General features: G+C 34.1%; 2 protein-coding genes across 2 annotated transcripts; one reads left to right on the top strand and one right to left on the bottom strand.

The window, feature by feature from the left end:
- Nucleotides 1–88: 88 nt before the first annotated feature.
- LOC136272768 (neuronal acetylcholine receptor subunit alpha-7-like) lies at nt 89–1,565 on the top strand. Its single transcript, XM_066075316.1, has one exon. The coding sequence runs from the start codon at nt 89–91 to the stop codon at nt 1,418–1,420; it is 1,332 nt and encodes a 443-aa protein (XP_065931388.1). The 3' UTR covers nt 1,421–1,565.
- Nucleotides 1,566–8,228: 6,663 nt separating this feature from the next.
- On the bottom strand, nt 8,229–13,009 carry LOC105345683 (uncharacterized). Its single transcript, XM_011453915.4, has 6 exons — nt 12,893–13,009; nt 12,711–12,757; nt 11,690–11,838; nt 11,086–11,253; nt 8,532–8,575; nt 8,229–8,300 (listed from the first exon to the last, which is right to left on the bottom strand). Exons 1-6 carry the CDS (start codon nt 12,992–12,994, stop codon nt 8,280–8,282), a joined length of 531 nt encoding a protein of 176 aa, XP_011452217.2. The 5' UTR covers nt 12,995–13,009; the 3' UTR covers nt 8,229–8,279.
- Nucleotides 13,010–13,307: the final 298 nt, after the last annotated feature.

The following is a 13,307-nucleotide window of genomic DNA, read 5'->3' as shown; positions in this document are numbered from 1 at the left end:
GCACCGCTCAATACAGTTCAGTTCAGATAAAACTGATATATCTCAATAAGAGATTGAAAAGAGCGTAACGACGAAGAAGAGGAACTAAATGGACGTGCTCGTTCTATTGTGCGTAATAATGCACTTTGCTTCTGTTTTGACTGTCCAAGTGGGTTCTCATGAGGCTCTAATACACAGGGAATTGTTTAATGAATACAACGCATTTGTTAGACCAGTAAAAAATTCCTCCATGCCAATTACTGTTGAAATTAGTTTGATTTTAAGGACTGTGTACGATTTAGAAGAAAAGCGAAATACATTGCATTCTTCGACTGAAATTGAAATGACTTGGATGGATGATTTTCTATCGTGGAATGCCACAGAAATGGGGGGCATACAAGCAATTCTCGTCCCAACGAAAAAGATTTGGACACCAAACATTTGCGTAAAAAATGACATATCGAATACAAACTGTTTCGGTACACACTCAACAGTGCAAATAAATTCAAACGGAAAAGTGGTTTGGTGGTTTATTCGAGAACTCAAGACGGAATGTAACGTAGACATCAGCAGGTACCCGTTTGATCATCAAAAGTGTGCGATCAAAATCGGATCTTTGTATTTTTCAGATCAAGAAGTTTTACTAAAAATCGTCGATACTAGAACCAATTCGACATCTCCAAAAACATGTGGATTTGTCAGCAACGATGAATGGGACCTGCTTGAAAATCTTAACGACGAAATTACAATATCGTATAATGGAATGGAGTTTACCGTACTGAATTTCGCATTTGACTTGAAACGGAGAGTGTCATTTCATGTTAACAACATAATTATACCACTCTTCATTCTAACTTGCCTAAATCTTTCTTGCTATTTCATTCCGTATAATGCAGGGAAGTTGTCAATTTCGATGGAAGTATTTTTGGCCTTTGCTTTATTCTTGTACTCCATATTAGAATCTGTTCCAGCTTCCTCGAGACACGACTTCATTTTAGGGATATTTGTGACGTCACAATTAATATTCAGTGCGTTCACAGTAGTAGTGAATGCAATACTGTCTTATCTGTTTCAATTGAACTCGGACATTCCGATGTCCTCGCCATTCCGCAGGTTGTATGGAATCTTAAACGGAGCGAGAATTCCAAAGCAACAGACCCATGATATACATGTCATGGAAAACGAAAAACTGAATTCTGATGAGCAAAAGGGGGCCTCCATTCGTTCTCGTTCGTGCAGAGGAAGTGGACATTACTCCAACAGAGCTTCAGCTAGAACTATATCAATTCATTCAAAACACAGTCATTACTCTGAATGTCCTACATCCCAATCTGTTGATTGGATTATATTTGCGCATAGTATCGAGAGAATGGCGTTTGCATTTATGCTAGTTTTAAACGTCTTATGTTACCTAATTTCAGTTTGCTTTCTATTTGGTTGAACCAGCTGGAGGTTGAGGGTAAAGGTACAGTAAATGAATTGTGCCTACTTGATGTGAATTTCTTATGACACGCTTAAAACAAAAGCTTGGTAAAAAATGTATTGAAGCATACTGTGTTTGTAAACAATAAAACTGTTACAATTTGTGGAGGATTTGTTCATACCTGACATGAAATTATCCAGATCGTCTACAGTCTCTCAAAATTCGTTCACCAATATATTCTGATATTGAACATAGGTATCCGAATTAATATTCACATGATTTTTAAACTAAAACCCAAACTTCCATACAATTCACTAGTCATATAAAAGAGGATAAATTCTAAACCAATATAACGTCTTAATGGATTTAGCACCACATATTTACTTAACATAAACTCATTTATTAGTACTCAGTTGTTTCGACTTTTACCACGAATACCCTTTCACATTTGTTTTCGCAAAGTTTTGTTTGCAGTAAATAATCTTGAACAATTAAAAATACCACAAGAAGAGGGTTTAAACCATGTACACCAGTTCAAATTCGACTTTTAATCAACTCTCCTATGCAGTTACCCTGGCTATAAACCGAAAGTGAAACAGTGTTTGGACCTAAGCACAAATCATCACCGCTGACAGACGTAGATCTTGAAAATAATAGATAAATTCGGTGTACTGTATGCTGTACCATTGTTTTTCAAAAGAAACGTATTTATAAATACATTGGAAATAGTCAGATTTTATATTGTACAAACAATGTAATTGTTTTTTGTAGTTGTATGTATTCCTACGCCAGAGTTCAATTAATATAGTCTCGTTCAACCAGATGCTCGGCTAGCGCTGTCTCCGTAAATCTCCGACAAGCAGAGAGTCTCTCTTGGTAGTCGGAGATAAACGGAGACAGCCGAGCGTCTGGTTGGACGAGACAAGAGTTCAATATTGCTTGGAACCAGACGTGTACAATTTTTAGACACATTTCGATTACTGATACACAGTTTGATGGAATTAATTATATCTTTAAATATTACACAACATGATTCATATCAGGTTTTCTTATAAAGCCCATAATACTTTAATTCTTTTTGGTATGCAATTTGAGCATGATGATTGGCTGACATGATCTTCGTCTATTAGAATTGATTTTGGGTAATATTAAATTGTACAGCATACAGATTAACTGATGAAATAACAGTCAGAAATAAAACACTGGCAAAGTGCTCCCTTTCATTACACAAACCAAGCAGCTTTAATATTACTCAAACGAAGTGTGCCACAGTCAGCATGGGAGTAACATATTACATCTGTAGGCTTGCTGACTGAGGAAAATGGCAATTTCTTATGATCGTTTCGACTCCCAGACTGATAGTAAAACACTAAAATACACTTAATTAAATGATGTGATGTCAAGAAAGTGAATGATCGAAAATAACAGAAAAATAAATTTATTTAAAAAGGAATTACATAATCTTATGGACCATGTATCAGGCTGCTGAAACAAGTATTGATAATGCTTTGATATTTCAAGACTAATTCTAATTAGTTCAACTCTTTATATTTTAAAATCATTTAGAATATATCAGAGAAAAACCAATGAAAATTCGCTGTTAATGTTCAGAAAGTCAATATAAAGCTTAAGGCATCCGTCGACTTGTCAGGTGATCAACATTGAAAATTACTGGATATTGGAATTGACACCGTGGAAACAAAACCTTCATAAACGAGTCATCCTACAGTTAATAATCGTATATGCAAGGCATACTCTAAAACCTAGCCTGGCCTGACCCCATAACTTGACTCGTGATGGCCATAAATCCTCACCTTCTGGTTAGAGTAGAGTTTCATGCATGTGTTGTTTGTATATTTAGGAAACAATTTTTCTCCGAATTGTCATGATCAGAATTTGAACGAAGCATCACATTAAGTGACCTTTGATTTTGGTTAGAATAAGCAAATATTGACCTCTTCCATTATTTTTCCTCAAACAAGTCGTTGATAAAAGAAGAGTCGCATTGATATTGTCTGATCCTGAGAGCAGTTTGGTCTAAGTACATTGCAAAACACGCCAATGTTATACAATGGCTGGGCAAAATCACTTTCTTAAGTTCTTAAGAATTTAAAACAGACTGAATAAAAATTTAATAGAATGGATTACTCGACATACCTGTAGTCATAAATATATATTGTTAGTACTATATTTTCAATATTGTAACTATCATTTTTAATAGACTATCACTATAAGACACTTAAACCACCTAGTGGAATGCTTAATGTGCACTGAAAATAAATCAATAAAAAATCAATTGAATCATCAAACATGTAAAGAAAATATAAAAGTAAATTCGAGGCCAGAAATATCTGTAGAGCCCAAATTTAAGGCCAGGCCAATTTTTGAGGTCAGGCCAAAATTTGGAGCAAAGCCAATTTTGAGGCCAAAAAGTGAGGCCAGGCCAACTTTGAGGCCAGGTCAGGTTTTAGAGTATGCCCAAAGATATAACAATGAATAAAACAAAAGTCAATCTGCGTCGTTTGCTCTCATTTATAATCAAACAAACATGTTTTGTTTATATAAACTGAATCATCTTGGTTTTTACATTATTTGTTGTCTGCTGCCTGTGGCACCAAAGTGTTATCAGTCACAGAGATAAAACTCGCGCAACTTCATAGAACTCTTGGGGGAGAGGGTTGTAGGGGATTGATAAAAAACGTCATCTCTCGTGAAATCAGGACAAAAAATGATGAAAAAAAAAAGCTGAGCATCATCAATGATTAAATGCGTTCACAAGTCAATATTAAAAATCTATTCCTTTTGGATTATTATTTTCTCTTAAGCAAGCGTTTACGGGACCCCGTGGCATTGCAACTCAGCCTTTTTTCAATCTCGATTGAATGCATCGAACCTTTCCCTTTATACAGTATATGCCCTGTTCAATGTACATGTGTAATTGGCAAGGAAAGGTTAAGTTTTGATATTTGTAATGCACAAACTATCAAAATCGTGAATGCTCATTCGGCATTTGAGATGTTTTAAAAATAGCAAACTCGGAATGCGAAATTGATTTCTAATTACGAACCTCGAATGTTAAATATGCCTTCTGGCTTTCGTACCAAACATATTTGATATCGCACTTTTTGAGCATTTGGATAAATGCTAACCGTTGGTCTCCAGTCTGTCAATCAAATTGTGTCTGGAGAATCGGTAGCATATAAGTATGTCATATTGTAAAATTTTTCTGTTGTAAAGGGATACTCGCGAGACCAGTGGTGAATTTGATTATGCTGGTCAGCATTGAACACGGCGTACCAATCCCCAATGTGGATTTCAACAACAAATTACATCAATTATTCATATTGAAAGACTAAACTAACTTAATTTATCAGGCATATGCTTTTCATAAAGTGTTTATTAAAGTTTTGCTTACCAATCAATTCTATTTTGAAGCAGTATCATTTGCCTGATTATACTTCCAATGAATCTGAAACATACCAGAGCCAAAAGAAAGTGGGGCGCTTTTTCTGAAATTAAGGATTGAACATCGCAGAAAATTTGCTTTAAAAAGTGAAACTATAGCATGATGTTTGTTAAAAGTTAACGACTTAGTAATTTTTTTAATGCTTCTGAAGCTAACATTAGTATAAGAGGGAGCAACACGAGAGGAAGGCTGTATTAATATACACCCTTTTCAAAATGAAAGTGACAAATTAATCTCGAATACTGTGGAATCATTAGAATTCATGGTGGCTCAATTTTTGTGGTATTCGTGGGTATAGGCCTTCACAACGAATTTACATCCTCATCAAAAATAAAATGGAAAGAGTTATCATTCTTCCTGAAATTAAAAAACTTACGCATCCACGATTCACATTCACCCGAATCTATACTACTATATTAAAATAATAGACTCGAATTTTTGGTCTTTAATACCGAGAAATCGAATGAATACTGTCTTTTGTTTTATATATTTTAACATCATTGGTACTTGAAGATTACCAATTTGTTTTTATTTTTTCTCAGTTGAGCTTCGCTAATTAATAATCAACGAAAATTCCTTTAAAAAATCCCGGAAATCACCTGGATTATTTGGATTTTACAATCTTGGGCTTGCGCAATACATTCACGCTAACGGGATCTTTAGTTTATGTTTCCACAATATCACATCTGCATGAATAAACGCAGAAATGATAATATAAATACGGGTAAATTTTCATTGCTATATACATGTATTCTGTTCATATATATTAATGATTTCTTATGAGAGAAAGTATAAAATAACAAATATACATTTCAACTAAGTACTTACTTTTGTCTTCGGGATGACAAAAAATATTTGATTACATGCAAAAAAGTTACATTATATTTGTTAGGAGAGTGAAGATAGAAAATGTTTTATCGTAAAAATGAATAATGTCCTACGGACCCAGTTTTACAAAGAAAATACGGGTACGTTGGTGAAAAGGTGTTGAATTCTTCCATTCTATGGATTAAAATTTTTAGTTGAAAGGTATTTGCATTTTTCTAAAAGGTTTGTTGTGATGAATTTGACTGTTATTTTCAAGGCAACATCATTAACTTTCTTCAAAATCGTTCCGAGCGATTCTGCAATTTTCTGCTACATAACGGTTATATATGGAAGGCATTCTAACTGTGGTGAGGGCCTTTCCCGAGACACAGTTAGATTATACAAACTAAGGAAAGTGTAGTGAAATTAATAGCATTATTGTAGGCTTATAGCTTTGTTATGTAAATGTCAGCAATAAGGTGTGTCGATAAACCTATTTTGAAATGTCCGATATGCAATGTCAACCCGTGCACGCACGGGTCAAAGTCTAGTAAGCAAAAAGAAAACAAACAAAACAAAAGGCCCAATGGACCACATCGCTCACCTGGGCAACAATGGCTTTATATGGGCGATCAAAGGGTATTGTGCCATATGGCCACTCGGTAGATTTACCAAAAATGAATATCCAAATGTTACACTTATTTTTGCATATACTTAATCTTTGACATATTTACCTTTATGGAATACCATTTTCACCGAAAATTAGGTAATATGCAATATAAATACCCGGTAACTAAATTTACAGTGTGTGTTCACGGTTAACTTCCAGTTCCTTTTATTTTAGCCCCCCCCCCCCAATCACTTTATAAAACGATTTAAACACATGAGAGCATAAAGGTAAATTTTCTCCCTCCACTACCTACTAGTTATTGTGTTTTATTTGAAAAACAAAAATCCTATATGTGAAAGAAGAAAAGTGTACCTCAATGCACCAGAATGAGTGCGCTCAATTCCTCAAATAAAAAACATTGAAAAATTTATTTGGCCTTCTCCATTATATACGATTGTCGTTTACCCGGCAATGAATTCATTTCGTATGACGTTTCATATCCTTACTGATTTGACTGATGAATAAACTTAACTGAAAAATGTTGTCACTTATGTTAAAGAGCTATAATTCAAATCAATGGCAGGCAGGTCGCTCTGTTGTACCAAGGCCCACCCATTATTTTCATCTTTATTAAAAAACAAATGTCTACAAAGATGATTTTCCATTGCAATTATTTTTTAAGAACAACGATAATGCTTTTATTACTCATAATAATAATGTGTCAGGACTATGGAAGCTGTTTAAAAGACATCGTTTTCATTTAGTTGTGTTCGAAAAACTATCAAATATTTGTGTAGATTTTAGGCAATTCATCTCTTAAGAAGGGGCACCAGAAAGTAGTTACAGCATATTATCCTTTTAGCAAGACATTTCTATTGATCAACCAAAATTTTAGCGTCAATCGTAGAATTATAAGCAAGATACATAGCTTGGTTTGAGTCATGTTTTTGTTCACGTGAGTTTATTGTGACGTCACACAAATTTGGCAATGGCCGCTGTTCAAGATCGAGATGTGCAGAAATGGATTTAAAATGATTTTGAAGGATAATTTTGGGGAAATAAATGCAAGGAATTGATAAAATAACACCACGGACTTGATGTCTGGTGTTCAACATCAGTTGAATAGCGAAATAAAGAAAATCTAGAAAACTCGTTGTAATCCTGTCTCTACGCTCCCGAAGCTCACTGGTAGGATTTTGCTTGTTTCTCATTTATTTACAACAATTTGATAAAATCGCTGACTCCTGTGAAAACATATACGTACTAAAGCATTGTGCGCAAAGCTCTGTATCTTGATTTTAACTCGAAGCTTGACTCTCATGTTAGTAAATAGAAATTTGTAAACAATTAAAACAAGAGAAAAAACCACTAAAACAAAGAAAAAAACCCAATTTATTTTTTCATCATATATATTCTTTTAAAATATTTCTAGCAGCGAGAATAATCTCCGTTTAGATTGAAATTGCTGAGCATCTTAATAAAACATGTTGCATTAATCAACCATTACGAAGAGATCGTACCGAATTACATGTACCAACATAATGAATCTCCGTTCAAGATGGCTGCTTCTAACTTAGATTGGTCCTCTAAACTGGTTTTTGATATATGAAATATCGGGCCCGAAGTTAAACTGATTGACCCCCATTCTAACTGTCTTTCAGCTCAGGTGAGCTAAAAACCACACAATTCACGAAAATTTCCCCCACGAATTTAAATGGTACTACAAAAGTCATTTTTTAATATTGCGATAAATAGTGAAGATTATCTCTGGTGATGTTGTCTTTATACCACCGACGTGGTATCGTTGCCACTGTTAAATCAAAAACATAGGATTTGTTTCGTGACGCCAGTGTGTCTTTGCAATAGTATACTACAAATACAAGTTAATTATAAAAACTCCGTTCTGTCTGCAAAATGTTTTTTTTCAGTCTCCATAACACAAATAAAGTTAAGAGTTTTAATTTTTATATCATAATACATTGTATAGCTGTGAATCAGACATTGTTGTAGATGACCTAAAAATGAAAAAAAAAACCTTATCAACGAGACAACTTGATGGATAAAGTTTCTCAGTTAAACAAGACTTTATCAAGTATATCTTTCCGCGGCAAGTGTAAGTAGGACGAAGAGTTTTCTGGAGTTTTCAATCCTGATTGAGATGGCAAACAACTAAATTGCAAATTGAACACTAAATCTAACAAGCTCTTAGTTGCAAAGCTGAGTTACAATTGTGAATACAAACTCACTGTTCTCATGTAGCTATCAAACTCTCCAAAATCAAGCACTCCATCTGTAAAATTCGAAGAAAAGAAGATTATGTCTTACTTAATTTATTTTGATTATGATGTTTCGATGTATATCAAGGAAAGTCATCATAATTCGACCGAGATTATGTGTATACGATAACCTGGAATTCTCATCTTTTATATGATGGGAAAATAATCCATTCATACGCCCTGTGCTATCTAGAGCGTTGATGATATCATGTAGATATCGGGGAAATTTTCAGACGGAAGAATGTTGTAGAATTTGGCATATGATCGCCATACTTCTGATCAGATACCTTGAAGTAAGAAGTGGCATTTTTCTTGGCATTTCCAAGAATATCCAATATCAATTAGGATGAAATACCTGATAGAAAACAATTACATAATGCAGTCGAGCGACTGCAGACTCATGCAGCTATACCTATGTGGCAAGGGAAACGCCTGAACAAACATAAGACGATGGGAATGTTCTGTGTGTTTGTGTGTGTTTAGGTACATAATTACAGTACAACAGCTAGCTTCTTGAAGAATTAGAAACCCATTTAGTAGATATTGGCATGCAATTTATCTTACTTATAAAACTTTTGATCCACGCGAGTATTCCTTGCTTACCACGTGTTAACACTGACTCGTATCACAGCCAGTGCTTACTATTTAGTGATTATTTTCCATTTGTATCTAAAAAAAAACCCAGTTCCACTTGAGCAGAATTTCTGCTTTAGTATCAAGCTCATAACACAATAGTTGAGTCGTTTGATCACTACTTCTAAGAGGAGCCAATTAACTGATAATGAATATCAATTTGCCCACCCAGCCCCCAATTCCCGCCTCTAAAATTTCCCGACACGTCCTAGGAATCAATCAAATGAAACACTAAAAAATCTGAAAAAGCACCAAAGCTCTTGATTGAGCAAGTCGGAATGAGTATCTCACTACATATACTTGCATGCATACATAAGATAAGCTATGTATGTTACTGTGTGGAATCTATGCTAAAGCTGTTATTTCTTTGTTAATGGTGACAAGCGATTTAAAATAGTGGACGAAAACAAATGGCAAAAACACACTGAAATTGTTCCATGACCCTTTTTAAACAACAGAATGTTTTCTTTGACGAATCTTCAACAGACATAGTGACGCATCAAACTTGTGATTATCCAAAAAATCATTTTTTTTTTTTACAAGATTTCCACATATTTTTACAATAAAATATCTCATATCAAAAATTTAGCTTTTGGAAAAATGCAGAGTTCAAAAGTTTATAATAGAAAATATAGAATTATTCTGACATTGACCAAACACATTATTACTGAGTGTTCCTTTCGCTTTATAGTCACGCAGGGAATGGGGAGGAAAGGAGATTTCCGGAAAGAAAATAATCCGCGTCATGAAAATAAGAGATTAAAGGGGCGTTGTCACGATTTTGGTCAAATTCAATTTTACTGTTTTTATAATTTACAATGCTTTAGGAATGTGCAAATGTATTTCTAATGATCATTTGAAATTTGAGAGTCAGACGTAGATCTAGAGTTATGAGCAAGATGCAACGCTCACAATTCTTTGTCATGTAAACAAGGCTCGTGCCCTGTTTTTGATTTCGTTGGTTAGATAAACCGGTAAAAAAAACTTTTTTAAGCTAATTTGTCAATCTTCTTATTAATTTTAAGCATAAATAAATAGTTCCTAACGTTTAACACATTTATTTTAGGTCTAAAACTTGAACTTAGTTTTCACTTCAACATTCAAAATATATATTAATGTAAACAAAAGCTATGTTTACATATCAAAGAACTGTAAGCTCTGTAACTCGCTTATAACTCAACGGATGATACTAAAATTGTGGTTGTCTATTAAAAATGCCTTACTGAAACATTTTAAACATTAAAATTGGAAAAACAATTTTTGACCAAAATCGTGACCATGCCCCTTTAACTGATCAACAAGGGATGCGGTGAATCAACTCTCAGTGTATAGCCGATGCGTATATAGTAAAAATCCTATGTAATTGAATAACTTTTAAAAATCCCTTATTGCTCGTTCTCCGTAAATTATAATAAATTGGCATTAAAAAACAGCAATAGTTATCAGAAATCATTAAAAAAATAGAAAAAGGGGGTTGGGTCTGTGGGCGGCACCTTATCCCTAGTTTATTCGAAAAAGACATTTGTAGAAAAATACATATAGTTAAATATAACATTATAATTAAAGTTAACAAATACTAGTACAGTGTATTAGGATATTGAAGATTGGCGATGTGACGTTTTGATTCCTTTTTTTTTGGGGGGGGGGGGGGGGGATATGGACTGGCGTTGTTTACATAGCCATCCTTTTATATTATAGAATGTCTTGCTTTACAATAAATAGCATCGCGTTATTCACAGTCGCGTGTTCTTCATCTATATATCATATCAAAGAAGGATGGATAACATTCTTCTTCTAATAGGTTTTGCATTTCCATTATCTCAGTATAGGTTTTTGCTGTTCACAAAGACTTTAGGGTGTTTTAATTGAATGATAAACGTATCTTACATACTTGTGTTTTTATCAGCAGTGGCGAAAACCGTAATAAGGTCAATCTCAGTAAGCGCGCCATTTTTGTTTGAATCCATTTGCTGGAAAATGTGCTCCTTCTGCGCATCGCTGTCGCCATAATCCCAGCCTTGCTTGAATTCATTGAGGTCTATACTGACTGCTTTAGAGCCTGGCAAATATAACATACTACCTACAGTAACTATGTATATGTACCTTAACTTCAATTTATGAGTATAATCTTAGAATACGAATAAATTAATCTAGAAACAGATCAAATAGTTCCCAAAGTAGGCTGGATGGTCCACAAAACAACCACCAGGTCTGTCTCAAACTTAATGTGATATTTTTAGCCAAAAACTCTCATTTAATGAAAAAATCTAAATGCTTGGGCGCTAAAATTTGAACGTTTCTCCATTTAAGTTTAACAATTAGAAAGCTCTTCGTCTAAGGAGAAATATGTAGCCTAACAATGACCACGACCAGCCAGCCCTCCTGAAAAGTTACGGATATACCGTCAAGGTTATCCAAGTCATAAACGCCAAAAAAGTTACGGATATACCGTCAAGGTTATCCAAGTCATAACGCCAAAAAAGTTACGGATATACCATCAAGGTTATCCAAGTCATAGACGCCAAAAAAGAGGGATATCTCTGTCGTGGAAATAAAGAAGTTTTTGTCTGTATCCATGTCATGGAAGATCTGCCCTATCTTCACTTCCAAATTCAGCGGAAGGGGATGAGCATGATGATTGATGCTGATATAAAAAGGATATAAAAGGAATTAGAGGAAACACATTAAAAATATTCCTCGAAAAAATAATAACAATGCCATACTCCGATTACAATGGTTTGTGATTTATATTTTTTAAACAATAAAAAATAAATTCAACCCAAAAGCAAACTATCTTTCTTCCATAGGTTGAATGGAACCACACATCAACAAGAGGCCCCGGGGCCACATCGGTCATCGCCATAACTCTTATCATATCAGTTTTATGGTATCAATTAAAAAAAAAAACTTCACAATTTCGAAGAGTTTAGATCTTGTTTAATATTATCTTTATTTTGTCCACAAACCGATAATCTTATGTTCTACATTGAGCCCCTTTCGTTTGTTTAGTTTCTAAAAAAAAAAAGATTTATAAAGGTTTTTCTTTACTTACTAGTACATGTGTATTCCTATATAAAAATTCTACCTCCCATTGTGGCTCAATTCTACCCCCGGGAATCATTATGTAAACAAGCTTGAATGCGCATTACTTGAAGGTATTTCCTTTTCTGACCAAATGATTTGAGAAAATTTTTGAATATGTTTCTCTATTTATTCCTCTATATAAAAAAAACCCCTTGAGGAGAAAACCCTCGATTTTTTATTTGGTTAGTATTAAATGATGCTTTTAAAATGCTATTGAATTGTGTACATGTATTTGGACTAGTATTTCAACGTCGTTTATTTTTTATTTTGTTTGTTTGATTGTTTGTTATAAATTGAGCTATAAGACCAAGCCACATACATAATTTTCGTTCCACAGTCTGTATGCAAATATAGAAAAATAAACTTCCATAATACTCAGTTTCTAAATCTGGAAGCAAGATTATGACAATGTAGCACGTAGATTACACTTGCCTAGCAGCACCAACCATCGAAATCAGAGCGAAAGCGGCAAACATTTTCTAAAGAAGAGAAGAAAAAGAGAGAAATAATCAAACGGGAAGATTGCAACTTACATGCTCACGGTCTAATGGTTTATTACCGACATATGCATATTTATAAACAACAGTTTAACACAGACAACAATATCTACCTACCAAGTTGTTTCTTATCGTCGTTTGATGGGAAACTAATATGCTAGAACGTCTGGCTGGGTTGATAATCTTAATATATCGAATATGAGTTCGTGTATTTATCATAATGTACAAATTAGGCCTCGATGACAAGCAGACTGGTTTACAAAATGTATAAACATAGGCACTCAAAGACTACAAAGCTCACCGAGACAAGGCAATACCTGTATGAGGAAAATGAAAGAAAAAGTTAGCAAACTCACATACCCCACGCTCCTAATTTTACTTTAAAATGTTACACTTAATGAAAGGCAGGGTATGCATAAAATGCACATATAAAAAAATGAAGGGGCAGAAGTCCTAGAAAAATAATGACAACAAAACTTCCTGCAAAGTATGTACGTATATCGTTTTTGTCTTTAAGTAGGTATTCGACACC

This window comes from Magallana gigas, chromosome 2, assembly GCF_963853765.1.
Source record: "Magallana gigas chromosome 2, xbMagGiga1.1, whole genome shotgun sequence".
Lineage (NCBI taxonomy): Eukaryota > Metazoa > Mollusca > Bivalvia > Ostreida > Ostreidae > Magallana > Magallana gigas.
Note: the sequence above shows the minus strand (reverse complement) of the source record. Positions and strands in the feature narration are given on the sequence as shown.

Excerpts from the sequence above, each read along its gene's own strand:
- LOC105345683 (XM_011453915.4), bottom strand. The coding sequence starts at position 12,994 with ATGATAAATACACGAACTCATATTCGATATATTAAGATTATCAACCCA. Across the intron at positions 11,254-11,689 it reads TGACTTGGATAACCTTGATG|GCTCTAAAGCAGTCAGTATA; the intron begins GTATATCCGTAA and ends TATATTTGCCAG. Across the intron at positions 8,301-8,531 it reads TTGATAGCTACATGAGAACA|GTCATCTACAACAATGTCTG; the intron begins GTGAGTTTGTAT and ends TTTCATTTTTAG.
- LOC136272768 (XM_066075316.1), top strand. The coding sequence starts at position 89 with ATGGACGTGCTCGTTCTATTGTGCGTAATAATGCACTTTGCTTCTGTT.